Below are 27,899 nucleotides of genomic sequence, written 5' to 3' on the forward strand. Positions count from 1 at the left end.
GCAAGAGGAGGGGGCCTGGGAATCAGTAACCAGTGCAGGAGGAGGGGGCCCCAGGAATCTGTAACCAGATCTTGCCCTTCTCCCTCCCTCACATCTGCTGTGCCTCCCATCTGCCAACCCAATAGGAAACCAGCAACAAGAGAACAGTCTGCTCTATGCCCTGGGAAACTGACCAGTTTGACCAGTGGGCCCCCTTGTTCTGTAGCTGTCCACAGGGGTCTGGCTCTGGGGGCACAGAGCAGGGGGGAGAAGTTTAAAGAATGGACCTGGGGAGTCATCAGCACGGGATCAGCTTCACCCGCACTCAGCTTTATGGCATTAGAGTCTCAAGGGACGCAGGGCACTTCAGAGCCAACAATTACCAGCTCCTGATTATATCGATGGATGTTTTGTCCCGGAGAAACAAAAAATAAAATTAAAATAAATAAAATAAAATAAATCTAACTAACCTACAACACAACACATTCCATTCCTGTCTCAATCCAATCTGAATTTAGGGCTGTTCATAGCCAGACACAATTTTAACCAATACCACATGGTATCAGGGGATCTGAGTTCTAGGCTTGCTTTGCCCGGAGCTGGCTGTCGCAAGGTGGGCAATTGTATTTCATTTAACAAGCGTGTCCCATGTGACACTACCACGTGACAGCACAGAAAGATGAACACGACGAGGCCAGTCTCTGCTCTCAAGGAGAGCACGTTCAAGAGAGGAACAGACATGAATCTACAACTTCTCTGCCACGTGAGAAGAGCTACAGTTGAGGCCTGATGAAGGGTTCTAGGACTGGAGATAAAGAAGCACTTCGTTTTGCTGGACACACTTAAGGAGAGCCAGAAAAAGGCAGTGACTTCAGTGTGAGTCTCAGAAAGAGGCCAGACAGACAATGGAAAGAAGCATTCCAGGTAGAGCTGAAGCAAGGGAGCTTGAAAGTGCTAAGTCTAAGGAACCACAAATAGGTGTGTGTGTCTGCAGCACAGGTCAGCAAACTATAGCCTGCAGGCCAGACCTAGCGCTCTGTCTGTTTTCATATGGTTCTTGAGCTAAAAATGGGTTTTACATGTTTAAATAGTTGGAGGAAAAAAATCAGAAGAAGAAGAATATTTCATAGCACATAAAAATTACATGAAATTCAAATTTCAGTGTCCATAAGTAAAGATTTCTCGGAACTCAGTTACACTCATTCATAGACAGATTGTCTACAACTGCTTCAGTGCTACCAGAGTTGGATAGTTTGCAACTGAGACGATGGGCCACAGCCTAGTATATTTACTCACAGACCTTTTGCAGAAAACATTTGCCGACCTAGAGCGAAGTCTGCAGTCCAAAGCAGTGAGGGGGCTTCCCTGGTGGCGCAGTGGTTGAGAGTCCGCCTGCCGATGCAGGGGACACGGGTTCGTGCCCCGGTCCGGGAGGATCCCACATGCCGCGGAGCGGCTGGGCCCGTGAGCCATGGCCGCTGAGCCTGCGCGTCCGGAGCCTGTGCTCCGCAACGGAGAGGCCACAACAGTGAGAGGCCAGCGTACCGCAAAAACAAACAAACAAACAACCACAAAAAACAAAGCAGTGAGGGGTAGCGGGTCATGAGACCAGAAAGAGAGGTGGGGGTCTCGTCGTAAAAAGCTGCAGGAAAGCTGGGCTTGGTTCCGTGGTGATGAGAGGTGACCAGAAGTTTTAACAAGAGGGAAGGTGTGATCATGTTTTCATTCTAGAAAAATCTTTGCTGTAGAATGAAACTAGCGGGGAATGAGAGGATGATGAGGATCCAGAGTTGAGGCAGAGGCAGTGGAGAGGGAGAGGGGGAGACAGACCAGAAGGGACCTTTCCATGGCAAACCACCCTGGACTCAGGACTCGTCAGATTTGGGAGTGAGGGGGGATGGGGAAAGCAGATGAATGCGTCAGGGGTGAATCTTAGGTTTCTAGCTTGAGTAAGTGAGTAAAAAAAAAAAAAAAAGTACTATTCACCAAGGTAGCCTCTGGCACAGGGAGGTGGGGGATGGATTTGGCTTGAGACACATTGATTCTGGGATATCAGGGGTTGAGAGGCTATCGAATAAGTACTTGGCTATTCTGTCCATCTGTAGCTCAGAGAAGAAAGGTCTAGTCTAGAGATAAAGGCAGAGTAGAGGCTGAGGCCGCCAGTCCCCTCTTAGGGCACGAGTCCTCCCCATGTGTGTAATATGGGCCCAAGACAGTGGGCTTTTAAAGTGGGTTCCTTGGAGGCCAAGGGCTTCTCCCAGCAGCTGTTTTGCTAGGGGCTGAGCAGGTGGGATTTCCACCCCAGCTTCAACCAGAGAATTCTCTCTTTGACCTATTTGTAGCAGGCATTTACCTAAGCAGATTAAAAGAGGTTCCTGTACCTGGTAACCCCAGGACTTGATGTTCTATAAGGTTCCTTCCAGTTTGGGAAGGCCACTGAGGTTATATAATCAATCCCTCTGTCTCCAGGCGAGGAATATTTCCAGTCCTTCTCAGAGTGTTCATTGCTTTCTTGGTTGTTCTGTTTTTATTTTTTTAAGCCTAAAGGGATGACAGTGAGAAGAGCCTTTTTTTAAACGCCCACAGTGGCCAATGATCACAAAGCGTGAGGGGCTTCCCCGGCAGGGAGGATAGCACCCCTCACTATTGCTTTCCTCGTCTGTAGAGGGAATAATATTAACCCCACGGGGCTACTGGAAATTAAAGGAGCTCCTGGTAAAATATTGGACACGTGGCAGTCACTCAAGAAATGGAAACTTGAAGCTTCCTACCCCATCAGTCACCTTGACCCTCTGTTTGTTATATGGGAAACCCTTGTGCAGTGAGAGAGAGCTGCCTGCTCTGGCTCCTTCTCACACGTGTTCCCTTTGCTGCCACTCTGACCTCATGATCATCCTCTAGTGTCCGTCCCTCCCTTCAGCCAGATCCCAGCCTGGCCCCGCTGTCCCTTCTCACTGCCTCTCTTGTCAAGTCAACCCTGGTGACCAGGAGACTGGAAGATATTCTGCTTTCTAGAAGTCCTGTGCTGAGTCTCAGTTGTCTGCCAAATAAACTTTTCCATTTGAGAACAATTTGCACTTACTGAGATGCTTGAGGCTTTTTACGGTAACAAGCTGATGCTTCTGTTTTTCACATGAACATGTTGCGTTCTTACTTGCGACTGATCCACAGTCCTGGGCCAGAACAGAAATGCCTCAGGCGTCCCATGGCTCAAGCTCTGACTCATCTGTCCTATTCTTGGCAGCCCTCTGAGCTGCCAGACCCTTACCAGCCTCATTTGGTCCTCTGGGGGCCTCAGCACAAGTCTCAGGAGCCCAGAGCCAGCTACCTACAGAGCCAAGCTCCTGAATGCAATCAAGAGGGAGCCTGGACTTCCCTGGCGGTCCAGTGGTTAAGACTTCGCCTTCCAATGCAGGGGGTGTGGGTTCGATCCCTGGTTGAGGAGCTAAGATCCCACATGCCTCACGGCCAGAAAACCAACACGTAAAACAGAAGCAATATTGTAACAAATTCAATAAAAACTTAAAAAAAAAATGGTACACATCAAAAAAAAAAAATCTTAAAAAAAAAAAAGAGTGGGCCTGAACTGCAAAGTGAGCGTGAACACATATGTGATGCCCCTCACCTCACCAGGCTTCCAGTGTAACCCCTTCCTTTTGCCAGAAATTAATTCAAAGCACATATTCTGTAACAGTGGGTCATTCATCCACTCAGTCATCAAACCCTTATTGGGAACCTTCTATGTGCCTGGCTCTGTGTCAGTCCCGGGATGCAGACCTAGGAGCTCATGAGGCAAATGGCTAGAAGCAGACCTGCTGTTCCTGTGTAATGAGGGCTTCAGCAGAGGTCTGGATGAAGCCTGGAGAGGGCACTGGCTACTCCCTGAGACGTAGACAGAGAGGCAGAGAAGAAGTAACCTCTGAGTGAGGCCTTCCAACAAGAGTAGCCGAGCAGAAAAGAGGAGAAAGGATGTTCCATGGAGAGAGGAAAGTGTTGCAAAGGCAACTGAAACCAATAACTGATGGCCATAGTGATTCCCTTAAACATCCTTCTTCCGGTCGTCTCCTCCAGCTGACCTCTGGGAAGTTGTTCGTGAAGACCGCTGCACAGCCCATTATTAATAGCAAAGCATGTCTCTATTCTTTCTCAAATTCTTTTCCCATTTAGGTTATTCCAGAGTGTTGAGCAGAGTTCCCTGTGCTATACAGTAGGGTTAGGGTTAGGGTTATAACTGAATCAGTGTGCAGTATACCTGAAACTAACACAACATTGTTAATCAACTATATTCCAATATAAAATAAATTTTTTAAAAAATAGCTCCTAGGAATTAGAACATGGGCCACCCCCTACACCGCCCCCCATCTACCATGCCAGGGTCCTCCTCTCCTTTAGCAATTCCAGCGGCACAGCGAGTTTTGCTGTGGTTAACCGAAAAACTGCACCAGCATCTCCCAGCAGAGCACTACTTACCATCTGAGTTGGGTTGACGATTCCTTTTGCCACCATATTTTAAAAATTGCCCAGCATGGTGCATAACCAGCTTCAGAGGAAGTTTGCAAAAATTTCTCAACTATCCGTTATCCTTCAACACCTGCATTCTTAGCAACGGTCATTGCCAGAGTTTTGAGTGTTCTTTTAATGATTTCTGTACCAATTTTTTGCTCTTCATTTAGCTGGATCAGTGAATCCAAGCCTGGAACACACTGAAGCAAAGCATCGAGGTGACTCTTTTGTCAACAGCAGCTCTTGTGACATTCAGAGCATCTGGGACTATTTTTTTTTCATCGTCTTCCACGTCACCTGTCCTAGCAATCTTCAGCAGAGTTACTCCATCTGAAGTTTTGCCAGATGTTCATTTAGTTTTTCTTTTTCATGGTCACTAACAGTAACATTCTAACTGCTCAGTGATTTCTTAACTATGTTTCTCAATTTCAATATTGTCACCTTTTCCTTGCAAGAATGTGGCATCACCTTTGGTCACAATAACCTCTCCAGTTTTTCCTAGGTCATGAAGCAAAACCTCTTCAAGATTGAGGGTCCAACTCACTTTTCCAAATACCACACCATCAGTAGCATCAACCTTGTTGGGTTCATTCTGTGACACCAAAACCTGGAGCTCGGGCTCTTATAACCCCAAAGCCAATTTTCATCCTACTCCAATTGAGTGTACCGAGGGCATTTTCAACAATTATAACCAAAGACTTTCACTGGGCATTGGCAATTTCAAGAGTGGATACCAGAAACCATCAGTATCCTGGAATCCCCGTTTCTGCACTTTTGATGTATTATTCAAGCAGAGAGATATGTAATCTTAGTCACCTTTTGTGCCTTCAGTTCCTGATTCATCATACAGTGTTTTCCTGTCCTCTATTGTAAGCACACCATTTGCATCTTTGTGGTTACATCAGAAATGATGTCGCTGATTTCTGTCTCCATTTTTAGACATTGTGGCGAACTGAGCAGTCTCTTCGGGGTTTAGCACAGGTTTGGGCTGCTTCCTTAGTTCAGCAGTTATAGCGTCAACACGCAGCCTCGCACCATTCCTGGTTTCCGCCGGATTAGCACCTTTGCTAATCTTCTTGAAGCCTTCCATGGCAATCAAGAGTGCCAGTGCAGTAGCAGTGGTGGTGCCACTCCAGCCTCTTCATTTGTGTTGGCAGCATCCTGATCTAGTCTGGTGTGATAGTTTTATATTTATCCTTTAAGTCAGTTGACCTGGCAACAGATACCTCATCTTTTGTTACTCTGAGGCATCTTCAGCTCTGTTCTGTAATCACTGTTCTTCCCACTGTTCTTCTCCGTAGTAAGAGCTTCCCCATCTGCTGGAAGGTCTACAGCTTGAAGCATTGGGTCTTAGGCATCTGCACCGAATTTTATATCTTTGGCATGAATCTCAGTGAGATGAGGATCCAGTGCGCCAGAACCTGGCTTTGTCCAGCAAAAGGCAGTGAGTAATAAAAGCCTTTCTGCAGGGCTGGTGACCAAGGCAGCGAGGCAGGTCCTCAATGACAAGGGAAGGGCAGAGTGCAGGATGCAAACCCAAGTTTGCGAAGTGGCAATCAGATTGCCATTTTTAAAAGATGACTGTCTGCAACATTTTTTAAGATGGGCCAGAGACAGTGAATCGGTGAACCAAAACCAAGCAAAAAACAGGATGAGTTTAGGGCAGGAACGGCTTAGAACACTGAAAGAAGGATACACACTGGAGAAATTTTCTGAGGCTGAATGAACTGGATTTGGTGTGGATGTGGATGTGGGAGGACATGAAGGGATGGTCCAGCCAGCAGGACAGCCAGGTGATGGGGAAAGGCGAGTGATCAGGCTGAGAGCAGGGGCTCACTGTTGTGGAGGGAAGTCTGAATCCACTGGGATGAGAAGAAGCCATAGGTTCCATGCACTTCTTGGTCCCCAGAGCCATGGAGGCAGGTTAGGCCTCCCTCTCCTGTCTCCTCCACTAACAGGTCCTTGTCTCCCACTAGCTCGGCCCAATAACTGGTGCTGCAGACCGGAGAGGCATTTGTATCGCCAGATTCTTCCAGCTAAACGTGTACCGTGTGTTCCGCTAACCTTTACAACAGTGGGGAGATGTCTTGTAATTAACCAGAATATAAAGGATGAACGGAGCAGCCTGGCAGTCTCTGTTAGTCATTATCATTCAGAGGAGATGAGTGTACCTACTTAGATTTCCGTCAACCAGTTAAAGCCAGCACTTTTCTCTTGGGAGTCCTGACTTCGTTCACATACAGTACAAACACATGTATAAGTGTGAATTATATTTGTAGGTAAAGGTTTGTAGCCATACATACACAGGGACGTAAATGTGTTCTTGTGGGTGCACTGGTTGTAGACACGGATGTGCACGCGTGCATGGATGTGTGGCGTGCATATGTGCACCGGGGGTGTGCATTCAAGTGTAGCCAGGACCGAGGAGCCAGCCCCAGGCTCCACTTTTTCTCCACGGCGCCAGTAGTTACAGAATCCTTTTTAGAGACCAGCGCTTCAGTGTAATACCATAGGTGCCACGCTAGTGGGCGCTCCGTGAATGAATGTTCAAACAGGAACAAATACACTTCAGAAATTCTCCAGGTCCTTGCTGTTTTGCCCTTGCTTTCTGCTTAGTTCTGTTAGCAGTGCGCTGTGGAGACCTAGAGAGAGAAGTGCCCTTGTCCTCTGACCCTTCACACCAGGTCTGCCCTGGTCTGTCCAGCTAGTTCTTCTACGAGCTTATTTCAAGGCTGATTTCCCATGGTGCTCCATCTTCCATGGTCACCCACCACACACTTGGTCAGACGAAGACAAATTAGCTGTCTGTAATTCAGTGTGCGAGCGCTTCCCTGGGATTGCCAAGCTACTGCGACACCGGTATGTGGAGGTGGTTTCTGGACACTAAGATCCCTGGTGATGTGGATACTGCCGGGTGGGTACCCCCCTAGCCAGGTCCCTTTCTGACCCATTCATCAGTTCTGGGGATGGCCTAGGCCACCTGGGCCTGGACATACGTTTTTTGAGAGGTTGTGTTATAGGTGTGAGGAACGCCTGCCCACAGAGCTGTGGCCCCCGCATTTCCCAAGCTAATGTGGGGACCCACCAACAGCGTGGGTGACACAGCCTTTCAGACCTGGCTCAGAGGGGTAAACGGTCCCAAAGTTTGCATCTAAGTTAAGGAGCCCCCTCTAGCTTTTCAGGTTCCTTCTTAACCAGTTCTTCTCATCACCTTAACAAACTCCATCCTGTGGTGAGTAGCAGGGTGCAAAAGAGGAAGAACGGAATTAGCTCCTGCTGGGCGGCAGCATGACGTCATCCAGTGACTATTAAGCACTGATGAGTCAGGTTAGACAGTCCTTCGTGGAGAGGACCCAGTAGACAGGATTGGAAGGATTGCCTCTGGGGCCTGGAGATGGGGGAGGGGCAGGAACCTCTTTCTCAATGCAACCTTGAGAAGAGAGGAAGAGGGCTTCCTCTTAACCACCCCCTCATATCCACCTGCACCTCACGGTCCCCCTTCAGCAGCTACAACGAAAACCCAAGCAGTGTTTGCCCCTGGGAATGGCATCCACGGGGCACTGACCCCCTTCCTCACCCCCTCCCCCAGTGGACACAAGAACCTGAACAAGGGGCTTGGGAAGACTCTGACTCACCTCCTTCTCCGGATGCCCTGAGCCATCTTCCCAGACCTGCCCTCAGATGGGCTGCACTGGGTCCTAGAGGCCCCTCTCCTGATCCCTGCCCATTGGTGGGGCACCCGGGAGAAGAGCTGGAATTGTTCTCACAGTGCTGGGACCATTCCTGTTCTCTTAGGGATGTCGAATCAGAGGAAGCTTTTCCCCCTGCCTCACCGTTATTAGCTAGGCTTGAATAATGCATGTTTCCCTATGAATACCCTCTGTTTGATAATGGGCCCACGTTAGTGTTCATTGGAAATTTTCCTGCTGGATACACATGGAGAGTAATGCACATTTATAAAAGGGATTTGGATGCACGAGGGAAGTGGTGACTCCGTGGAAGTAACTGAATTTTGTCAGGCATTCAGCTTAGACAGCAGCTTGCTGGGGGACCAACCTTCGGGGGGCTTTTTTTTTTTTTTTTTTTTGCGGTACGCGGGCCTCTCACTGTTGTGGCCTCTCCTGTTGTGGAGCACAGGCTCCGGACGCACAGGCTCAGCGGCCATGGCTCACGGGCCCAGCCGCTCCGCGGCATGTGGGATCTTCCCGGGCAGGGGCAGGAACCCGTGTCCCCTGCATCAGCAGGCGGACTCTCAACCACTGTGCCACCAGGGAAGCCCTGGGGAGCTTTTTGATATAGGCAGAGCAGGGATGGACAGGGGGTGGGGGAATACTCGGACTTGGTTCCCTTTGCACATCTGATCACTGTGGGCTTTAGTTCTGGGGTTGACATGTTATCTCAAGTGCAGAGTGAATATCTGAGTCTCCAGGGGCTGAGCTGGGGAGGGGACAGATGCTGAAGAAGGTTGACCCATGCCCTTGGGATAACTTTGGGGACAGGTCACAAGAGAAGATTCTGAGGTCCCACCAAGAGCACAGCTGCCTCCTGGCTGTGTGACCTACAATAAGTCACTTAGACCATCGTAAACCCCAATTTTCTTATCGATCAAGTAGGTATAATAACTACCGGTCAAGGTTGTTGAACATATATAAGGACCAAATGAAATGAGTATTGAGGACCCGCTATGAACCAGGCACTATTCTAGGCATTGAGGACAGAGCAATGAACAAAACAGACAAAAATTTCTGTCTTCGTGGAGCTTACGTTGCAACGTAGGATGCCAAAAATCACTAAGAAAATCATATGCATACGAGAGAGTTAGGGATAAAGTGGGTAGGGGTTAGGGAGAGCTGGGGTTGGAGGTATAGTTTTAAGTGGAGTGGTCAGAGAAGGCCTGCCGTAGGAAGTGGTGTTCTCACAAAGGCTTCAAGGAGAAAAGGGAGCAAGTAATGAAGATATCTGGGAAAGAGCCTTCTAGGGAACTGGCAGGCTGAAGTGGGCATGCCTGGTGTATTGTTGGAATATGAGGGGGGCCCATGTGGCTGGAGAAGAGTGACTGGGGTCGAAGATGGAGCCAGAGAGCTCACAGAGAGGGCCAGTTGGTCCGGGCAGGCTCTTTTAAAGACTTTGGCGTTTACTATAGGAGAGTTGGGTTGCCCCTGAAGAGTTTTGAGGAGAGATGTCATTTGGTCTGACTTGTGTTTTAACAAGATCCTTCTGGATCTCGTGTTGAGAACAGATTAGATGGGGGCAAGTGTGGAAGAGGCAAGGCCATGGCAACAAAGGGAGAAGTCTTGGAGACTTGGGCCAGAGATACAGATGTAGAAACTGCATTGGGGATAAACTTGGGAGGGTTTACTGATAGATCGTGTGTGGGTGTGAGAGAAAGAAAGGGGTCAGTGATGCTGATTTAAGTAAAGAACGTGGAAGGCCCTCAGCCCGGGGCTTGGCACGTAGGAAGTGCTGGTCACAGTTGTTACCGCTGCTGGTTCCAGTAAGAGTGGGGCTGAGCCACCCGGCAGGGGGTTCTGGGGTTGGACAGATAAACCAAGCCGTATAACCAGAGACAGGATGAAGCCCTTGGCAACCAGCAGAATGCTTTGGAGCATAGGGGTACTCAGACCCAAAGGAGGTTGATGGATTCAGAGGAATAGCCTTTGGAATTGTGGCGTTCTGGCTCTGGGGCCCTTTGTATGGTATTTGGCCAAGTCCTGATGAGCTATGGACTGGACTTAGTGTTGGATCAAAACCCAGTTCAATCCATCAGACCATCCCCCAGTGACCTCCCGGACTCGACTGCCCCTGCTCACAGTAGGTCAGCTGGTGATGGCTGGGCTCGGCTAGGATGGTGGGCTCTGCTCCTCGTGTTCTCATCCTCCCACGACCAGCCATGTCTTCTCCCAAAGATGGCAGAGATTCAAGTGGGCAAGCCTAATCTGGCAGGCACTTTTCAAGGCTTTGGACATGTCAAGGCCTCCATAGTGACCAAACCCAAAGTCAAGGGGTGAGGAAATATACCCCACCTCTTTAACCGGAAGGACTACAGTCACATTTCATTGCAACAGCTGTGGTTACAGCGAGGGTGACAACTTGGGGCCCTAAGGCAATGCGACACACCTGGCCAGGGCTGGTCCAGAAATTGGCCAGGACTGGATCGGGAGGAGAGCAGAGCTGCAGAGGGTGGGCCGCGGGGCCTCGCATGTGGACACTCACCACCAGTTTGCAGGGAGATCACCCCAGAGAGCCAGCCTTGATAGCAGCTCTTTCTCCGTGTTTGAGACCCTGTTGCACTTGAGCGCTACCCTTAGTATATCCCTGCCCAGAGGGGCTTCTGGCTTTGACTCACCATGGAATGTCCCAAGCTAAGAGACGGATCATTCTAGAGGGACCCGTCCCCAGTCCCATATGACAACTAAGCCTGACTTTCCTTTCACCTCTTCTCTAGTCAAGAAGCAAATTGAGTTGAAGTCTCGAGGCGTGAAGCTGATGCCCAGCAAAGATAACAGCCAGAAGACATCTGTGTGTAAGTGTCCGCCCCGCCAGGCCTCTCGCTCGAGGCCAGAACCGCTGGCGCTGTGACCGCGGGGAAGCCAGATGACGCTGCGCTGATGTCCCTTCAGCCCGGCTTCCCTCCGCCCGGGTCTGCGCGCGCACACACTAACCTGGTGCCCAGCGAGCAGCCCCGGGGCCTGCCCTCTGTCTTCTCGTGTTCCTCCTCCCATTCCCCTCCTGCCTCTTCTTTCTCCCTCACTTCCCATTCTAACTGCAGTCCAGGGAGTCATTACTGCTACATTTCTTTCTTTATTTTTCCTTTTGAATCACTTCCACCTGCTAAGACAATCCTTTTTCTGGCTCGTCTAGGAGTCAGTAAACTCCAGCTGGGATTTTGGATGCTTCAAGTCCCTGATTCCAGCTCCCAAGGCAAGATTGGGGGAAGGGGAGAGAGGGGCATGCCTAGAACCTTCCACCAGGGTCCATGGACCTGGCTGGGCAAAACGTGGACTAGAAGCGAGGGGGGTCCTTCTTCTTGAGCTGATGGCGGAGTGCCGGGGGCTCCCTGCTTGGACATGGGGCAGATTCTGTCCATGGAAACGTGTTCCTGCCATTGATGTTTGAAAGATCAAAAGGAGAATGTCCAATGCTGGGCAGTTGTCTGGAATGTCACTCCAGAAGCACCTGATCAGAGCCTGTGCTAAGGGGCTTTTGAGCTAGAGCATAGGAAGGATTTCCCAAAGGTTCTGGGCCACTCCAGGAGGCTGGACTTGAAAGCAGAGCAGATTTTTCCAAGAAACACTCCGTTTTCATTCTGGAGGTGGCGGCAGGGAGCCTCCCTTGGTCCCCCAAACACCTGGCCTTCTGGTCTACCTTCTGCCTCCCTTTGCCCTCTGCTTCTCACGCCCTTCTCTGTCTCCTTCCACTCGTCCTCCCTCTTTCCACTTTCCTCTCCTTCCTCCTCCCTCACCCTATCTGCTTCCCCCTCTTTTTCTCTCTGTCTCTGCTCCCTGCTGACCCTCTCCTTTCCTCTTTCACCTCCATGTGCTCCCTTCTGCTGAGGTACTGGAGGTAATTGCTGGAGAGAGGCCATGGGTGGGTCCACAGCTCCGTGCCTGGGTGGCAGGGAGCAGCGCGGGGAGAGGCAGTTTGGTCCCAAGGCCGTGACGAAACTGAGCCTGGCTGTGGGTTTTCTCTGGTCTTTCAAGTCCTCCAATTGGAGACAGGTACCACTCCTTGCCTCTGGGGACCATTGTCTGGTCACCCTGCCACAAGTGGCCTGGATGGCAGAGGGCAGCCAGAAGGCCCTGCTTCTGTGCTTGACTAGGGAGCCAAAGGAAGGAGCAGAGGGTTAGGTCAGGAGTCCGCAGGGAAGGCTCAAGACATGGCCCGGGCCCTCCGGGCTCTTTCTTTCTGCAGCCACAGGAAACCAGAGGCGCCGAGGCAGGCACGATTCAACTTCAGAGTTTGCCCTGGGGCCACAGGCAAACGTTAAGGAAACTGCTCTGACTTGGGAGAGCACGTTTCTTTCCCAGTTGTGTCCTTAGGTAACTGTGTTACCCCAGGCCCTAACACCTCGGTTTCCCCATCTGTAGAATGGGGATGCAAAACCTTATCCTCCCTTTCTCCTTTGGATCTGAGATGGGCCTTCTTGACCTAGGACTTCAGGAGGTCCTTGAACTCGCTAGAAAATCACTTGTGATGTTGTGGGTGCATGTTGGGGTGGAAGGGAAGGGTCTATGGTTTTCATTAGTTCTCAGAGGTACCAAAAACTCCCTCAGAAAGATGAAGAAACCCTATTTGAATAAAAAAAATTCAAAACCTCTTTGAAAAAATATACATTTCTCTACAACAAGGTACTGGTCTCCTTTCTGAGATTCCTTCAGGGAGGAATGGGTGTGACTCAAGTTGCCTCGGGGGCAGGTCACCGAATGTCTGCAGGGGTCTGGCCCATTGGGTTCTGCCCAGATTCCCTGTGGACAGATGTCCTGAACTTCAGGGGAGCAGTGGGCCACACTTATATCTCCTGGATCCTACTTGCTGCCTTTACCAGTCTGTGGGCACCATCGGCCCCCGGCCATTGGTTCTGACCGCCCATGTGTCTGTGGCTCCCTTCGCTTTGGGTAGAAGGCATTGTCTTTCTGAGTGTGTGGCGGCTTCTTCCTCACCATAGGGACCGGGGCAAGGATCACCTTCCAGTCTCTTCCCTGTGCAGCCAAGAGCAAATTCATGCTACGAGCACAAGCGGCTGGTCTTGAACAGGCAGGGGAGGCTGGAACTCGGGAAAGAAAGGGGAAAAGCCTTTTGCCTCCGTAACTCCGACAGTAAACTGTTCACTGGGATTTGAGTTTGCTTGTTTCCGGGGAGCCTTGAAGGCTCATACGGGGATGCCGTCACCTGTTCGGTCCTCCCGGGAAGAGAGGGCACTGGGGGGGTATGAGCTGCTCACCGCTGGGCTTGCAACTTCCTGGATGGCGCCTGGGCCTCATTTCGGGCTGGCTGATTAAAGGGGACGCAGCAAGGTTTGCCATACATGTCAGGGGCTGTGGTTCGGTGGGTGGGCTTCACCACGGCCTCAGCTCTCCCGTCCAGCCACATCCTCATTGGTCAGCCTTCCTCTATGCTACGCTGAGCAGTGTCAGCTCTGAACGAGAGGGCGGGAGAAGGAGGCAAGAATCCGCTGTGCATTCTTAACACGCTGCAAGGTGGTGTGTGGTTCCCATGTGGTGGTCAGCAGGGCCTTTGGATGGGGGTGGTCGGTGCACAGGGTTGAGTAGGCAGGGCCTAAAGAAGGTGGGCGCTTAGCTCAGAAACCCTCAGTAGGGATGGATCACGGTGAGGCTGGCTTGCCAACAGATGGACCCGCAGGTACAGCTCAGGGGTCCTCTCTCCCTCCTGCCCCTGGGGATCCTGGAAGCCCCAGTTTTCTCTTTCCTCCCCGCTGCTCGCAAAACACCGAGGCCCCAGGAGGCAGGGGCTTGCTCTGCTTTTGGAGATGGTGCTTCTGTCTTATTAGCCGAGCCTGAAGGGTCCTGGACTGGGGGAATGTTGACGTAGCTTAGTTGAGGATGTGAAAGTTTCAGAAATAGAGGTTTGGCAAGGAAGGGGATGGGAGTAGGGGACGAGCGTCCAGTGGGAGCGACTGGCTTGAGCCTGGCACTGTGGAATGTTGGAGAAAAGGAGGCTGCCCAAGAGGCCTTGTACTCGTCACCACACAACCAAGAGGGTAACCGGTCTCTGGCTTGAGCGCTCAGTCTGTCCAAATGCCCAGGTTCCCTTGGCCAGCCGCACCCGGGGCTCCCTGGAGATTTGGACAGGTTTCTAACAGTAGGAATGCGCTTCAAACTCAGGTCTGAAATGAGACTAACTGAGTCAAAAATGGGATTCCCCACTGCTGCACTTCCATCAACTCACTGCATCCTCACAGGTCCCTGGGCCGGGAAGTCCCCTGCCCCCTCTTCCCATGCCCTGCTCTTCCACAAGCCCTGATGACTCTTTCTTTGCCACGTCCATTCCCGTCACTTCATGTCTGTCCCCACTACCAGGCTCTTGTCCTCTACCTGAATGAACACAAAACTTTCTAACTCATTTCACAGTAACTGGCCTCCCTCTGAGCAATCCAGATCTTACAGTGCCCTTCCCCACTCAGGACTCTTCCCATCATCTTTAGGATCAGACTTGAGACCCTTCAAAGTCTGACCTCTGACACTTCACCTTCACTCCTCCATGTCACTCATACCCTCCCTCCTGTTCTGGCACACCGAACAACTTACAGTTCGGTTTCCGTGTCTCCACCTTGCTCCCCGGGCCCATCTGTCTGCCTGAAATGCCATTTCTCTGTTATCATGTATCTAAATCCCACTATCTCAGTAGATCCATGTCAAATGCTGCCTCCTCCAGGCAGCCTTCCATGCTTCTCTCAGCAATATGAGATGGGTCCTCTCTCTGAACCTCCCTGTAGCTGTATCTTTCATCACCTCCCCGTTGTGGTTCTGTAGTTTCTTTCCATAGTTCATGTAACTCCTTGAGGACAGTGGAGTGGTCATATCTTATACCTGACATTGGCATTTCCCACTGTATCCAAACAGGGTCTTGTATACAGTAGGTGTTCAATTAATGCCTGTTGTGTATCATGTGCAGGAATGAGTGGGTGAGTGATGGAGCACGTTGCTCATATTGTGGGACATTGACTGGGTGAGAGGGAAATGGGCCAACTCAGGGAATGTTGCTCCAGACTCCCCGTCATCCCTCGTCTAGAGGTGGTTGTTGGGACTGTGGGGTTGGTGAGGGCTTGAGTGGAACTCTGGCTCCTGGTCGTTGCCAAGGCCAGGACTCCAGAGGTGTAAGGGAGTTCTAGCCTCACAGCATCTCAAGAACAATGAACTGCAGGGGCCGAAGGGTTTCCACCTTCTCCACTGGAGACGGGAGAAAACTGACTTTGTGTGTATCCGCCGCCCTTTGACCAAGCTTCTCCTTTAACCTAGAGGACTGTGCACGTGGCTTTTAAAAACAGGACTCTGGTGTTGGCGAACGTGAGGGCATCACAGCACCTGCCAGAACTACCACAGGTGCTACCTCGGTGCCCTCGGCCAGCGGCACGGGCGGGGGATGCTCTGGTTACCGCTTACTCTGCCTTGAGAACTGTCCGGTGGGAAGAGGTTTCTCAGCAGAAATATCCATGTTTGAGCTCAAGTCCCTGCTTTGAACTTCAGACTGCAGCTTCCTCTTACATTCTTTACCGTTTCTGACCACACATCCACCTTTTATTTAACTTCCTTTGAGTCATGTCTCCATTGGGGGCTGAGGTTGGGGGGCTCATCTCATCTAGAGACGATCAGCAGATTGGAAGGGTGGGGAGGTCACCGGGGGCTGTGGACTGTCCACCTCTGGCCGCTGGTGCGGGATAAGGGAACGAACGGGATGGCTGTTGGTTTGGGGTGCCTCTGAGCCCACACGCTCTTGATGAATTTCACTTGGACTTTGCTCCCAAAGGAATTTGTCAAAAGCAGCTCCCCCTCTGCACACTCGGGAAACCTGAGCCCAGTAGACCCCAGCAACCCCACAGGCCCCAGCAGAGCAGGGCCTCTTTCTGTCTCTGCGTCCACCTCCCACCCTGCAACACGGCCCCGACTGGTTTCTTCCTGTGATTATCCATCTCTGTCTGTGCTGTTTTTTGCCTTGTAGTAACTCAGGTTGGTGTGTCCCAAGGGCATAATATGTGTCCCGACCCTGGCATACCTGAAAGGGGCAAGAGACTAGGCTCAGACTTCAGGTAAGTCCTGTTCGGGAATGTTCTATTACAAGAAGGGTGCGATGGCCTGGTTGGGGGGAAGACAGGGACTGGCCTTCCTGGAGGTAGAGTGGAGAGGACCGTGTGGGCACAGAATCGCTTCCTGGAGAAGAGCTTTGGCCTTTGACGTTCTCTCTTGGTCCAGTCCTGGGACTAGTACCCACACCTTAAGGGGGAAGGGAGGGCTGTAGACTGCCAGTGTCACCCAGCAGACCTATACCCAGGGTACAAAGGGCTGCCATCATCAGGAATGATGTGCCAGCAGGCAGCTCACCCCTCCGATAGTCTAGGACACTCTAGGGCCCCGAGACAGTGCATTTTGTAAAGTTTCTGACTTTTCTAATCGAGGCATCTTCTCATAATCCTCCACTTTCATGCAAGTTTATGGGTATCATCCACCCACTCTTAGCCGTCCCAATTGTCCTAATACCTATCTCAGAGGATTGCTGTTTCGCACACAAAGTCACCTTTTAACTCAATCCTAAAACCATTAAACGGTCCAAAAAAGAAGATGAAGAGCAGGTGTTCCTTCCAATGGAGGTTTTAAGTGATAAACGGTGGAGCGGAGATTAAGTCCCAGAGGAGAAATAAAGTTCGGCATGGTGCTTCTTTGTGGACCTAGGAAGGACTCAGGGGGGACCTGGCAGGCCCAGGGGTGGAGCTCACAGATACGCCTTGTCTCCCAGGTTAGGATCCAGCGTCCAGTTCACCTGCAACGAGGGCTATGACCTGCAAGGGTCCAAGCGGATCACCTGTATGAAAGTCAGCGACATGTTTGCAGCCTGGAGTGACCACAGGCCGGTCTGCCGAGGTGAGGGTGCCCCTGGAAAGGGAGGCTGGCCGGCAAGCTGGGCTGGGCATGGAGGACGGAGCCCAGCTCCTGATGCCTGAGTCCAGGCTCTCATCCAGACTGGCTCACCTCATTCTCGCTGCTCCCCACACCTCAGATTCTGCATCCATTTACTAGTGAACCCAACACGTTTATTTAGCACCTCCTCTGTATCCCGGCCTATCCAGGAGCAGGAGATAGCAGAGATAACAGGTAACAGAGATGGGGAAGAGAGGCACGGTCCCTGCCCTGCCTGCACCTGACAGTCTAGTCAGGGAGTCACACGTGAGCAGGTTTCTGGCCCACTGCACCAAGATATTACAGCTGCACCTAGATGGGAAGGGTGGGAAGGGAAGTCACTTTGTATCATGTCACCTTGAATCCTTCCATTATAGCACACAGACATCCCAAACCCTCCATCTCAATGCCCTTGTGTCTTTCCACATACTCAGCAATAAACAGACCTGTCACTTCTGAAAGAATGCTCTGAGCTATGCAGGAGTAACAGGGACCATGACCTCAAAAGGCCTCTCTGTGGGATTCCTCTAACCTCACACCTGGACGTCTTATTCTCGGGGGCCCTGCCATCCCAGGTTTCACAAGAACCAAGGCTGGGCTGGCCAAGTCCCCATCCCCCAAATAATCTTAAAATATGAGACCTGCGTGTATTTTTTCTTTGGGACAGGACAGCAGCTGCTTCTATGGTAGAGAAGCCCCTGGCCTCATCTCGCAGGGCACCACTAGACAGCTTTTCATGTCCTACACTGCATTCATCTCTCTTTTTCCATTGTTTGCACACATGACCGGGACCCAAGAGTTCTTGGTACAAAAGTAAGGAATCACTCTAGAGTTTGTAAACAAAGACAGCAGTTGCCCTTTTGAGTGACCCTTTGGAAGAGAAAGTGTGCTGCCCGCTGAAGTTACATTCCAGATCCTTCCAGTTTAAGAAGGAGATTCTTTGTCTCTCTCCAGGCACATGCATCGAGATGAAATTCATGCAGAGTGAGATGCGTCCAGGGTGAATAACTGAGATCACTGCTGCACTGAGGAAGGGGCAAGTTGCAGCTGAGACCCACTCCCTTTTTTTACTGTGTTGATAAGCACTCTGGAAGAGGGTCATGAAAATCTCTCTCAAATAAGCCTTAGATTAATTCATTCTCACTCAACTTTGAGGTGGCCACGGTCCACAATTAATAATGTGCTTTGCATCCCCACTGATTTTAGTTATATTATTTCAAAGATTCCACTTAACTAATATTTGTCTAAAAAATCAAACGAAAGGGCTTCCCTGGTGGTGCAGTGGTTGAGAGTCCGCCTGCCGATGCAGGGGACACGGGTTCGCGCCCCGGTCCGGGAAGATCCCACATGCAACGGAGTGGCTGGGCCCGTGAGCCATGGGTGCTAAGCCTGCGCATCCGGAGCCTGTGCTCCGCAACGGGAGAGGCCACAACAGTGAGAGGCCCGCGTACCGCAAAAAAAAAAAAAAAAAAAAAATCAAATGAAAGAAGAATTCTTGGGTATTACTCTCAGCTTTGCCACCAGCTGGCCATGGGTAATTTGGCAAAGCCCCTATCTTCCCTGGGCTTATTTTCTTAGTGGTAAATGTAGGTCATGGCTCCTACCCTACCCATCTTGTGTTAATGTGAGGGTCAAATGGAGTTGTAGATACGGAAACACTTTATGAATTGGGACATGCTGGACAAGAAAGCAAACATCCTTGTGCTAGAATATAAGCTCTACAGGGCAAGGACGTCTGTTTCGTTCACTGCCTTGAATAGGGCCAGGCACATAGTAGGTGCTCAATGGCATGTGTTGAATGGACGATTTAATAAGTGAATAATTGAATAGCGCAACACTCCATTTCTGGGGAACCAAGACACCAGCTGAGTAGACAGGCACAGAATGATCAAGTCTGAGGAGCAAGGCTCCCTTTGCCTGTCTGTCATTTCAAAATTCCTTTTGAGGAGCCAGAACAAGGATGCCTTCAGGAGGTGGTGGGATCTGATCTCTCCGCAAGACCTTTTCATTGGAGGCAGGTTGTTCTCTTAGTAATGGTGGTTGTTTACATGAATAAGCCCAGGGTGGGGAAGGGCTGGTGTTTCAGAAGAAAGTTCACAGTCAAGTGATGTGCTCGTCCTTTTCTCCAGACACGTTGTGTGCCCCAGCCAAGTCCCTCCAATGACTTTGACCCACTGGACTCTGCATTCTCTGCCGCGCTATTGACTAAGCATCGGGCCGAGCTTTTTCACATCCATTTTCATCCCATCCTCTGCCCCTGGGAAGTGGAGGGGAAATCACGGAAAACATAGCCAGACGGAATTGAGTACAAATCCAAGCATTACCACTTTTTAGCCGGGTGTCTTTTCACCTCTGTGAATCTCTTTTCTTTTGATAAAAGGCAGTGATTATAGAGCATTGCTTTATGACATTACTGCGAGAACTAGAGGAGACAGTGGACATGAAAGGCCTCACTTAGAAGTGACCCCAGCGTATCTGTGAGGCTCGTGTGCAGCGTGTTTAGGTTAAACTAAACAACTAAGGCCTGTCAGGATATAGCTTCCCCGCGCCTCAGAGCGCACCCTCAGCCTCTAGTGGCCCCAGATCTCTTAGAAGCCCGTTTCCTCACTGTCCTGTCCAATCCTGTTGCAATCACACACCTTGGGAGGCCCACAGACTTTGACCTAGAGACCGACTCTACCTCCTGCTGGCTTGCTGGCCCTGGGCGGCTTCCTTCCTCTTTTTCAGCTACAGGGCCCTCATTTGTGAACTGGGAAAACAAAACCTCCAGTGCCTAGCGACTGCCAAATTGAGACAAGCCATTTCATAGAAAGTGTGGTTGAGAGGGGGCTCTAGGGCAGGTTCACCTTCCTGCCACTCTCTCCCTCTTTTTCCCTCTCCCAAGGTCATTGTGAGGGAGGAAGAGAAAAGCAAAGGTTGCTGGGTTTGGACTTGGGTGATCTGTCCTGCACTTCCCTGAAGGCCAAGGGCTGAGTTAGATATTAAATTCAAGGGGGGGGGGTTCTTTAATTTTGGCAGTTTTGAAAGTTTTCCTTTTAAAATCTCTTATTTTTAATTAGTCAGAATTACTATTCTAATTGTGATTTTTTAACAGAGAGTTTAAATGAAACCCACTTTAAAAATAGAAAGGGACACAACTCTTTGAATTCCACGATAGCTCCCCTAACAAGCAGGTTACCAAAAGATCACAGTCTGAGAAGGATTCACCGCCACACACAGTGGTATTATTTTTCCTCTAATGCATTTAAAATATGATTTGATTTTAAACATTCATTTTCCACACAATTAATTCTACCAAAACATGGGACCTGGCAAATGATAGGTTTTCAACAAATGTTTGAGGACAACCTGAGTGAATCAGTGATTGAAATGAATGAACAATTGGGGGACGTGCCCTCATTTTGGAATTTGAAATGAGATATTCACAGGCCTTTTCTTTCTACCCTTCCCACCAGAAGAAACAAGCTTCTCATTTAACTACTAGAAAATTTTGATTTTGGAATTGAGGACAACATGAAACATTGTTATCCTGATAAACTAATTCTATTCAGGCCCAGATACAGGCAGTATAATATAGGGCTTGTCAAACTTAGTTCACATAGGGAGCCCAATATTTTTTAAAAAGCGTTTGCAGAGGCCCCATAAATGAAATAGATGCCGTGGAGCTTCTCTCAATGAAGTAGGGGCGGGGGATTTGGAGTTGCCCCCTTCTCACCACTTCCAACAGCCGCGAAGCCACCTCCAGGGAGCCCCTGAGGTTCTGGGGAACACGGTCTATAAACCACTGATGGAGTGAAGAGGACCAAATTGACAACCAGGAGATCTGGTTTCCTGTGACCACAAATTGGTGTTGACAGAGGATAGGGATGGAGTACCAGCCCCAGATGAAATACAGTTACTGAGTCACAGAGCAGATCATCAACAGAAAGTCGTACATTATTTTTCTTCCTAGAATAAGAGCTTTTGTGGTAAATAGAACACCAGACTCAGGACCCAGAGACCTAAGTTCAACTTCCAACCTTGCTGGTAACATACCATATGGCACAGGGCAAATTACTGAAATGCTCTGAATCTTCTCGCTCATTCTCCTAAGGTGGGAGTGAAATGTGGGAAATATTGCACAAGAAAGTTTAATTTAATGCCGTGAAAATTACAGGTGGCTGTCTTCCGTCCTGGGTCAGCTTCCTGGGCCTCCCCCTTAAACACTAATGTTGTTCAGAGTTCTGTCTTCATCTCCCTCCCCTCCTCTTTTCTCCACCCCCTCCCCCCTCCCCCCATCCCTCCCCCATGCTACCCCCGCCTTCCTCTCCTCTGCTCTGTAGTTATTCTCCCCTGGGTGATGTACTGACTTCACTAGAATACATGCCCCATTGCTCCCTGGGCCCCTTACCTACACGTATGTACTAACGATAAAACTCCCATTTATTAAGCTATTTGTACTTGTATAAAGCAGTACAGTAACAGTTTTTATAATTTCTTTACAAGGAAAGAGACAACATCCATGTTTTACATTTAGCTAAAGCTTGGAGTGGTCCGCCAACTTGCCCAAAGGCCCAAAGCTAATCTTTTGAACTGGGATTCCACCGCAGTCCAAAGGCTCTGTCCTGCTTCCTGAAAATTGCACCTGGACACCAATTTGGAGTAAATACACTAGATGGAACCTCATAGAACAGCCTCTCCTCCCCCTTGCCCCCACTTTTTGGTAACATTTATTTTGATCTAATTGTGAACTCACAGAAAATTGACAGGAACTGTGCAAAGTATTACATGTTCTTTGCCCAGATTTAAACAACTACTTTTAGGGAGTTAATGGATAAGCTGGATCAGTCGCAGAGGTAGGAGAAGAGCCAGAGGCATCATGGAAGCCAGTGAATGTGAGTTTCACAGAGAGAGAAGGGTCAGCAGGGTCAGACACTTTAGAGAGGTCGAGTACAACAAAGAGTGGAGAGCAGCCCCTGGGGTTGAGTGGCTCAACTAAGGGGTGGATGTTTGAAATTGCCCCTGTAAGGAACTGTCAAGGAAATGGAGCAAAGACAAGAGAGAGGACTGACTTGGGCCAAAGCTTCCATTACAATGGCAAAGCACAAGTCTGTGGTGATGCCATGGTTCTCCTGGCAGCCCCCGGGCACCCAGGATTAGGAATAGAGATGGTTAATCAAAGGCAGATAGGAGAGTGTCACAGGAGCTGCTGGTGAGGGTCTTGAGGTCCAGACTAGGTAGTGAGAGAAGAAGGGTCAGGAGGGGATGGAGAGATGGCGAGAAATGAGGGAGCCAGGGGTCTGGAGAGACCTAGGGTTTAGGACAGCAGGTGGTGCATGGAGACCAAAGTCACTCTGCTGGATGCGTAGGCAGCGGGGAAAGGAGCGGGGTGATGGAGTTGAAGATCTCACAGATGGACTCTCCCGGGTCCCAGAACAACGGGCCCTGGGTGTGGCCACGGACATGGTTGACCTTGGGCAGGGGCACCTGATCTCAGGAGGAGGCGCTGACCTCTGAAAGGCGAAGGAGCCATCCCTCTGTTGGAAGCGAAAGGAAGAAGATGGGCACGTAAGCAGACGGGATTGCAGAGAGAGGGTGAGAGAGAGGGCACGCCTGCCAAATGTCCTCTGTTCCACCCACAAAAACTGAAGCAAGGTCATCACCTGAGAGTAAGGGGAGGCAAGGGGAAAGGTGAGAGGTCCGAGGGACATGCAGGAGGCATGAAAGGGTCTTTGAGCAGAGTGGGAGAGTGAGCTTAATAGGGCTAAATGGCAGAGTTGCTGGACAATATCCAGGACTTTCTGAGATGGGTGATCATGAATTTATAGTGACACCAATCTTCCTACTCATGTGATTTTTCTCCAGCAAAGCTCTACTGCATGGGGGCAGGGCTAGAGAATGTAGGTGGAGAAGTTCATCCACAATTGATGTCTTTCGGGCAATCATTTAAAGGAAAAAGGAGCGAGAGACTTAGGTGAATTTGCAAGAAAATGATCATAATGGTGGACCATGGGGTCTAAGTTGGGTAAGGATGCACGAGAAGACAGGGAGCTGATGGTGGAGAGAAAGTTGGTGTCAGTGGAGTGAGATACAGATGAAGGTCAGAGAAGACTTCCTCCGGGGGGTTAGCAATTGTTTGTGGAACAAAACACTGGCGGGGAGGAGAAAGCTCTCCACTGCAGAGTGCTGCGGACCCAGGAGGGGGAGATGGGCTTCACTCACGGCAGGAGTTGGAGGAGGCAGTTCTGAAAGACGATGCAGCTACAAGTCAGAGTTTGTTTGCCTTAGAATTGGTGGTCAGGAGGTGGTTCTAGAGAGAGAACTGTGGAAAAGAAAGGATGAGGAGGGAGGTCAGTAGTAGGAGAAGTGAGGGAAGCCAGCATGGAGCAGGGTGGGAATAAGATGTGGGGAGAAGATAGAAGACCAGAGGCACTTCACCTGGAGCAGTTCCCTTTTTGGTACCAAGTTGTTTTGATGCCAGAACTGGCTGTGGGTCTAAATGATATCTCCCTAACGTCCCCTGGAATACTGCCCCTGTTATATGGTGTAGTGATGTTCAGAGGAAGAATGGGACTTTGCAGCAGAGCTTGGGCATGGAAAGTCCTGGAAAAGCCTCCTGAAAGCTATCCAGCAAGGCATTTGATGGGAAAAGGCAGATAGAGAAACATAGATATGTGTTTATTCATTTATTCAGTCACTGTCTGAGCATCAGCCATCTCGCCAGCCCTTGTGGGTCACAGCGACGAGCTATCCATCTGTTGGTGGGATCCCAGCTGCCGGCTGCTCAGGGAGAAGTCTGTCTGTCTGCAGACCCCCTGACCTTACCCAGACAGCAGAGGATAAAAGGAGCTGATGCTCCATTCTGCACCTATTTTTAGGTGCTCCATGCTAACTAGCTGCAGATTGTAATATTTTAATGAAACCCCTCTAAGCCCTTAAAGTGGTAAATGCCTTTTTGACCTGTTCTCTCTAATTTATCTTCAGCACATTTCAACAAACTGCAAATACCATCTAATTTTTGGAAACAAGTGCAGGATAAATTAAGTCTGAAGCTGAGGGCTTCTGGCAGCAAAACCTGTCTCCCGAACAGGTGTAAAGGTCGTGCTGGTAGAGATTTCTCAGGGTCCCCCGCAGGCCTAGCAGGAGGAATCCACAGGTCCTCTTTGCAAAGGTGGGCTGGGATCAGGGTTTCGGTTTTGACGACCTTATTCTAATCTGTTTAGTGATGTTGTCAGTCTCCAGTGTGGTCATGGGAAAAAAAATCCTATAAAGAAACTTCAGGAAAGGTAGAATAAAGATCCCTGGCCTTGAGAAATCTTGGGGATAGTGAGATGGAATGAACATAATATCAGAGTCTGACAGTCCCAGCCCCCACTTTGTTAAATATTGACGATGTCCTGGACCCTTGGTTAGCCTTCATATCCAAAATCTCATAGAATTTCATCCTCACCGTGCCTCGGTGGGGCAATATCACGAGTCCCATTTTACAGATGAAGTAGAATCAGAGAAGTTTTCTAACTTACCAGACTTAAACACACAGCAAGTGGACTTCAAACCCAGAATGCCAAGCTGGTAAACGCCACAGCCTGCTCTCTCCTCCCCATGCAGTGCCGCCTTCAGGCCCAGTTGTATCAAGTGGAATCAGTGATTGTCAGTGTTTCTCAGCACAGTATTACAGGAGCAATCAGATGCACGGGAGGGGAGTGCGGGAGAGGGTTCCCCTAGGGCTTTGTTCAAACTTGATTCAACATTTGAGGTCAGGATGAGAAGATCCTTCAGGTGCAGGACTTGGGAGAGCCAGCAATTCTGACCCCGGGTCTCTTGCACGTAACCCCTGACAACACTCGCTCCACTCGGTTGTAACTGTTTTTCACATCTGTCCCCTCCACTTGCTGGTGGCCCTTCAGAGAAGAGGGATTGTGTCTTCGACACTTTTCTCTCCCCACACTCTGCCTGGCCTGTTAATAGGCTCTCAGTATATGTGGGAATGAATGAGCACAGGAATGAGTGTGTGAAATGAGAAGAGATTAATTATGTCCAGAGCTGGGGAGCCTGCTTCCCCAGGCCCTCCTAGGAAGGGTTTCCTGGGAAAGGTTTATCACAGCCCTGTCCACACGCGGAGAGGAGTTCTAGGATATTTTGTCCCATCAGAGGAAACCAGGTTTGACACCACTTTCATTTTATATACTTAGGCTCACTATTTCTTTACCGTTAGGCACTTTGCCTACAATTAAGATAAATTGCCATGTGGGCAGCAACAGAACAGACTCGTACAACCTTTATTAAAATAGCTGAGCGCTAACATTGAAGAATGAAGTGGTTGGAACTAAAGAACACGTTTTTAAAGAAGGCAAACACCTAGATACAATGTAGTACCTTAACTGGTATCAATCACTACTTAATCTAATTAGTTTAGAAGCTATTTTAAAGAGCTTAATTAGATTAAGTTGTGATTGATAACACTTTATATCTACTTGAGGAGAGCACTTCTAATTTACCTTGAATCTTTATGCTTCTAGTCAAAAGCCTATTTCAGGCACGTGCTAAGTGTGGGGAAGTACTTTATTGTCCCTGAGATCACTCTAGGTGCCTGACACCGGGCTGAGCCAGAGGCCCCGGCAGAGTCCTTGGGCTCAGACATTCTGATAGCTAGTGGGGTGGCCTTGACAAGGACACCCTGAGATTCTACTTCAGGAGGCCTGAGAGCAAATGGGGGAATGCAGAAAAGTCAGCAGAGCAGGAGGAGAGCAGTTTAGCAGGCCCATAGGTGCATGGGGTCCACCTAGCTTGAGGTCAAGGTGTGTAGAAGCCCACACCCTCTTGGTAGAGATGTGCTACTCGGTAACAGTGGAGTCAGGGTAGGGGGCTTGCTTAGCCTGACGGTGGAAGTTCATCGTTGCCTAGAGAGCAGCGGGTCAAGGCATGTGGGGCCTACTCCTCCCCCAGTGTTTGGGGAACTGTGACTTCCTTTGAGCCCGCTAAGAACCATGGGGGAAGGAAACAGGAAGTAGGAAGTTATATCTGGGGTGGGATGTACAAACTTCAGTCTCTTCTGGGCTGGGAGTGGGAGGTGGGGATGGGAACTCATCCTAACCTAAACTAAAATGCTTGTCTTCCATCTCCTCCCTGCAGCCCGTATGTGTGATGCCCACCTTCGAGGCCCCTCAGGCATCATCACCTCCCCTAATTTCCCCATTCAGTATGACAACAACGCACACTGTGTGTGGATCATCACAGCACTCAACCCCGCCAAGGTAAGGCTCTTGGGGAGGATGGGGAGCGTCCTATGGGCAGGACTGGATTGGGGACAGTTGTTCTACCAGGGATTTCAAACCCAGAACTTGGTTGTGGTAGATTCTCTGCAGACAATTATTAAAAATTGTTTTTACTAAATACCAAGTAGATAAAAAGCATACTTGTAGAATATGAGATATAAAGAACATCAATACAACAAACACCTGTGTAGCCATCTCCCCACTCAGGAAAAAAAAAAACACACACACACACACAGATATCTTAGTGATGTGTGTCCCTCACTAACCTCATTCCGTTCCCTATCCCTCAGGTCACCATTACCTCGATTGTGTGCTTTATTTTTCCTCTGCTCTTCTTTATAGTTAGCACATAAGTATGTATCCATAAAAATATTTAGTTTGCCAGCATTTGAACTTCATATAAATATAATCATGTTGTATATAGTGTTAATCAGGTTCACTCAAAATTATGTCCTTAAGATTTATCTGTGTTGTCGTGTATCATTTTGCACTGCTATATACATCTTTTCACATCTTTATTTCCAAGTTAGTGCTTTTTTTCCTGTGAAGTGCCCTTTGTTCTCTAATAAATTTTATAAGTATCTTGCCAAGATCCACAAAATGACCTGTTGCAATCTTTATTTTAATTATACCAAAACTACAGATAAATTGGAGAACTGATATCTTTATGAGACCAAGTCTTCCAGTCCATTAATATGCTATATCTATATTTACTTAGGGCTTCTTTAAGGGCTTTCAGTAAACTTGTGTCATTTTTCCATTGTAAATCTTGTACAATTCTTAATATATTTATTCCTAGATATATTTGATGTTGCTTTTATAAATCATATCTTTTAAGATTTTATTTTCTACTTTTTCTTGCGTGGTGGTTAGAAATGTAATTAATTTTTATACTTTGATTTTTGTATGTAGCAGCTATTCCATAGTAATTTATCTGTGAATTCTTTGGAGTTTTATACATAAGACAGTTATCATCTGCAAGGAATGATGGTTTTGTTTCTTCCTTTTCAATCTTATACCTTTTCTTCAACCTTTTTCTTGCTCCAATGTTCTGCCTAGAATCTCCAGTGTAATGCCAAACCATTGTGATGATGGTAGGCACTTTTGCCATGGTTCAGTGTTAAACACAATGTTTTACTTCCTCACCATTAAGTATGATGTTTGCTGAAGTCTTTTTCTTAAATTTATAGTTCCTTTCTAGTCCTAGTTTGCTAAGAGCTTTTATTGTGAATGAATGTTGACTTTTATTAAGCATCTTTCTATGTCTATTGATATAATCATATGATTTTCTCCTTTATTATCCTGTGTGGTGAATTCCACTGGTTGATTTTTCTGATGTTAGACCAACCTTGTATTCCTGAGATAAACCCAGCCTGGTCATTTAGTATTATCATTTTAAACATGCCTATATTTGATTTACTAACATTTTGCATAGTGAATTTGCTTCTATTTTGTTATGTATTATATATATAACAAAATAGAATATATTACACACACACACACACACACACACATACATACACACATACATACA

At 48.9% G+C, this 27,899-nt stretch overlaps 1 protein-coding gene across 1 annotated transcript in view; it reads left to right on the forward strand.

Annotated features, from left to right (window-relative positions):
- Window positions 1–27,899, forward strand: part of CSMD2 (CUB and Sushi multiple domains 2) — a 668,027-nt gene that overhangs the window by 322,775 nt on the left and 317,353 nt on the right. The window contains exons 7-10 of the mRNA XM_027109194.1: window positions 10,928–11,005; window positions 16,159–16,246; window positions 16,951–17,075; window positions 26,223–26,344. Coding sequence (XP_026964995.1) covers window positions 10,928–11,005; window positions 16,159–16,246; window positions 16,951–17,075; window positions 26,223–26,344 — 413 coding nt within the window. The remainder of the gene's footprint in view (window positions 1–10,927; window positions 11,006–16,158; window positions 16,247–16,950; window positions 17,076–26,222; window positions 26,345–27,899) is intronic.

This window comes from Aethalodelphis obliquidens, unplaced genomic scaffold, assembly GCF_003676395.1.
Source record: "Aethalodelphis obliquidens isolate GAN/ISIS:26980383/991018 unplaced genomic scaffold, ASM367639v1 scaffold9, whole genome shotgun sequence".
In the NCBI taxonomy this organism is placed as follows: Eukaryota; Metazoa; Chordata; class Mammalia; order Artiodactyla; family Delphinidae; genus Aethalodelphis; species Aethalodelphis obliquidens.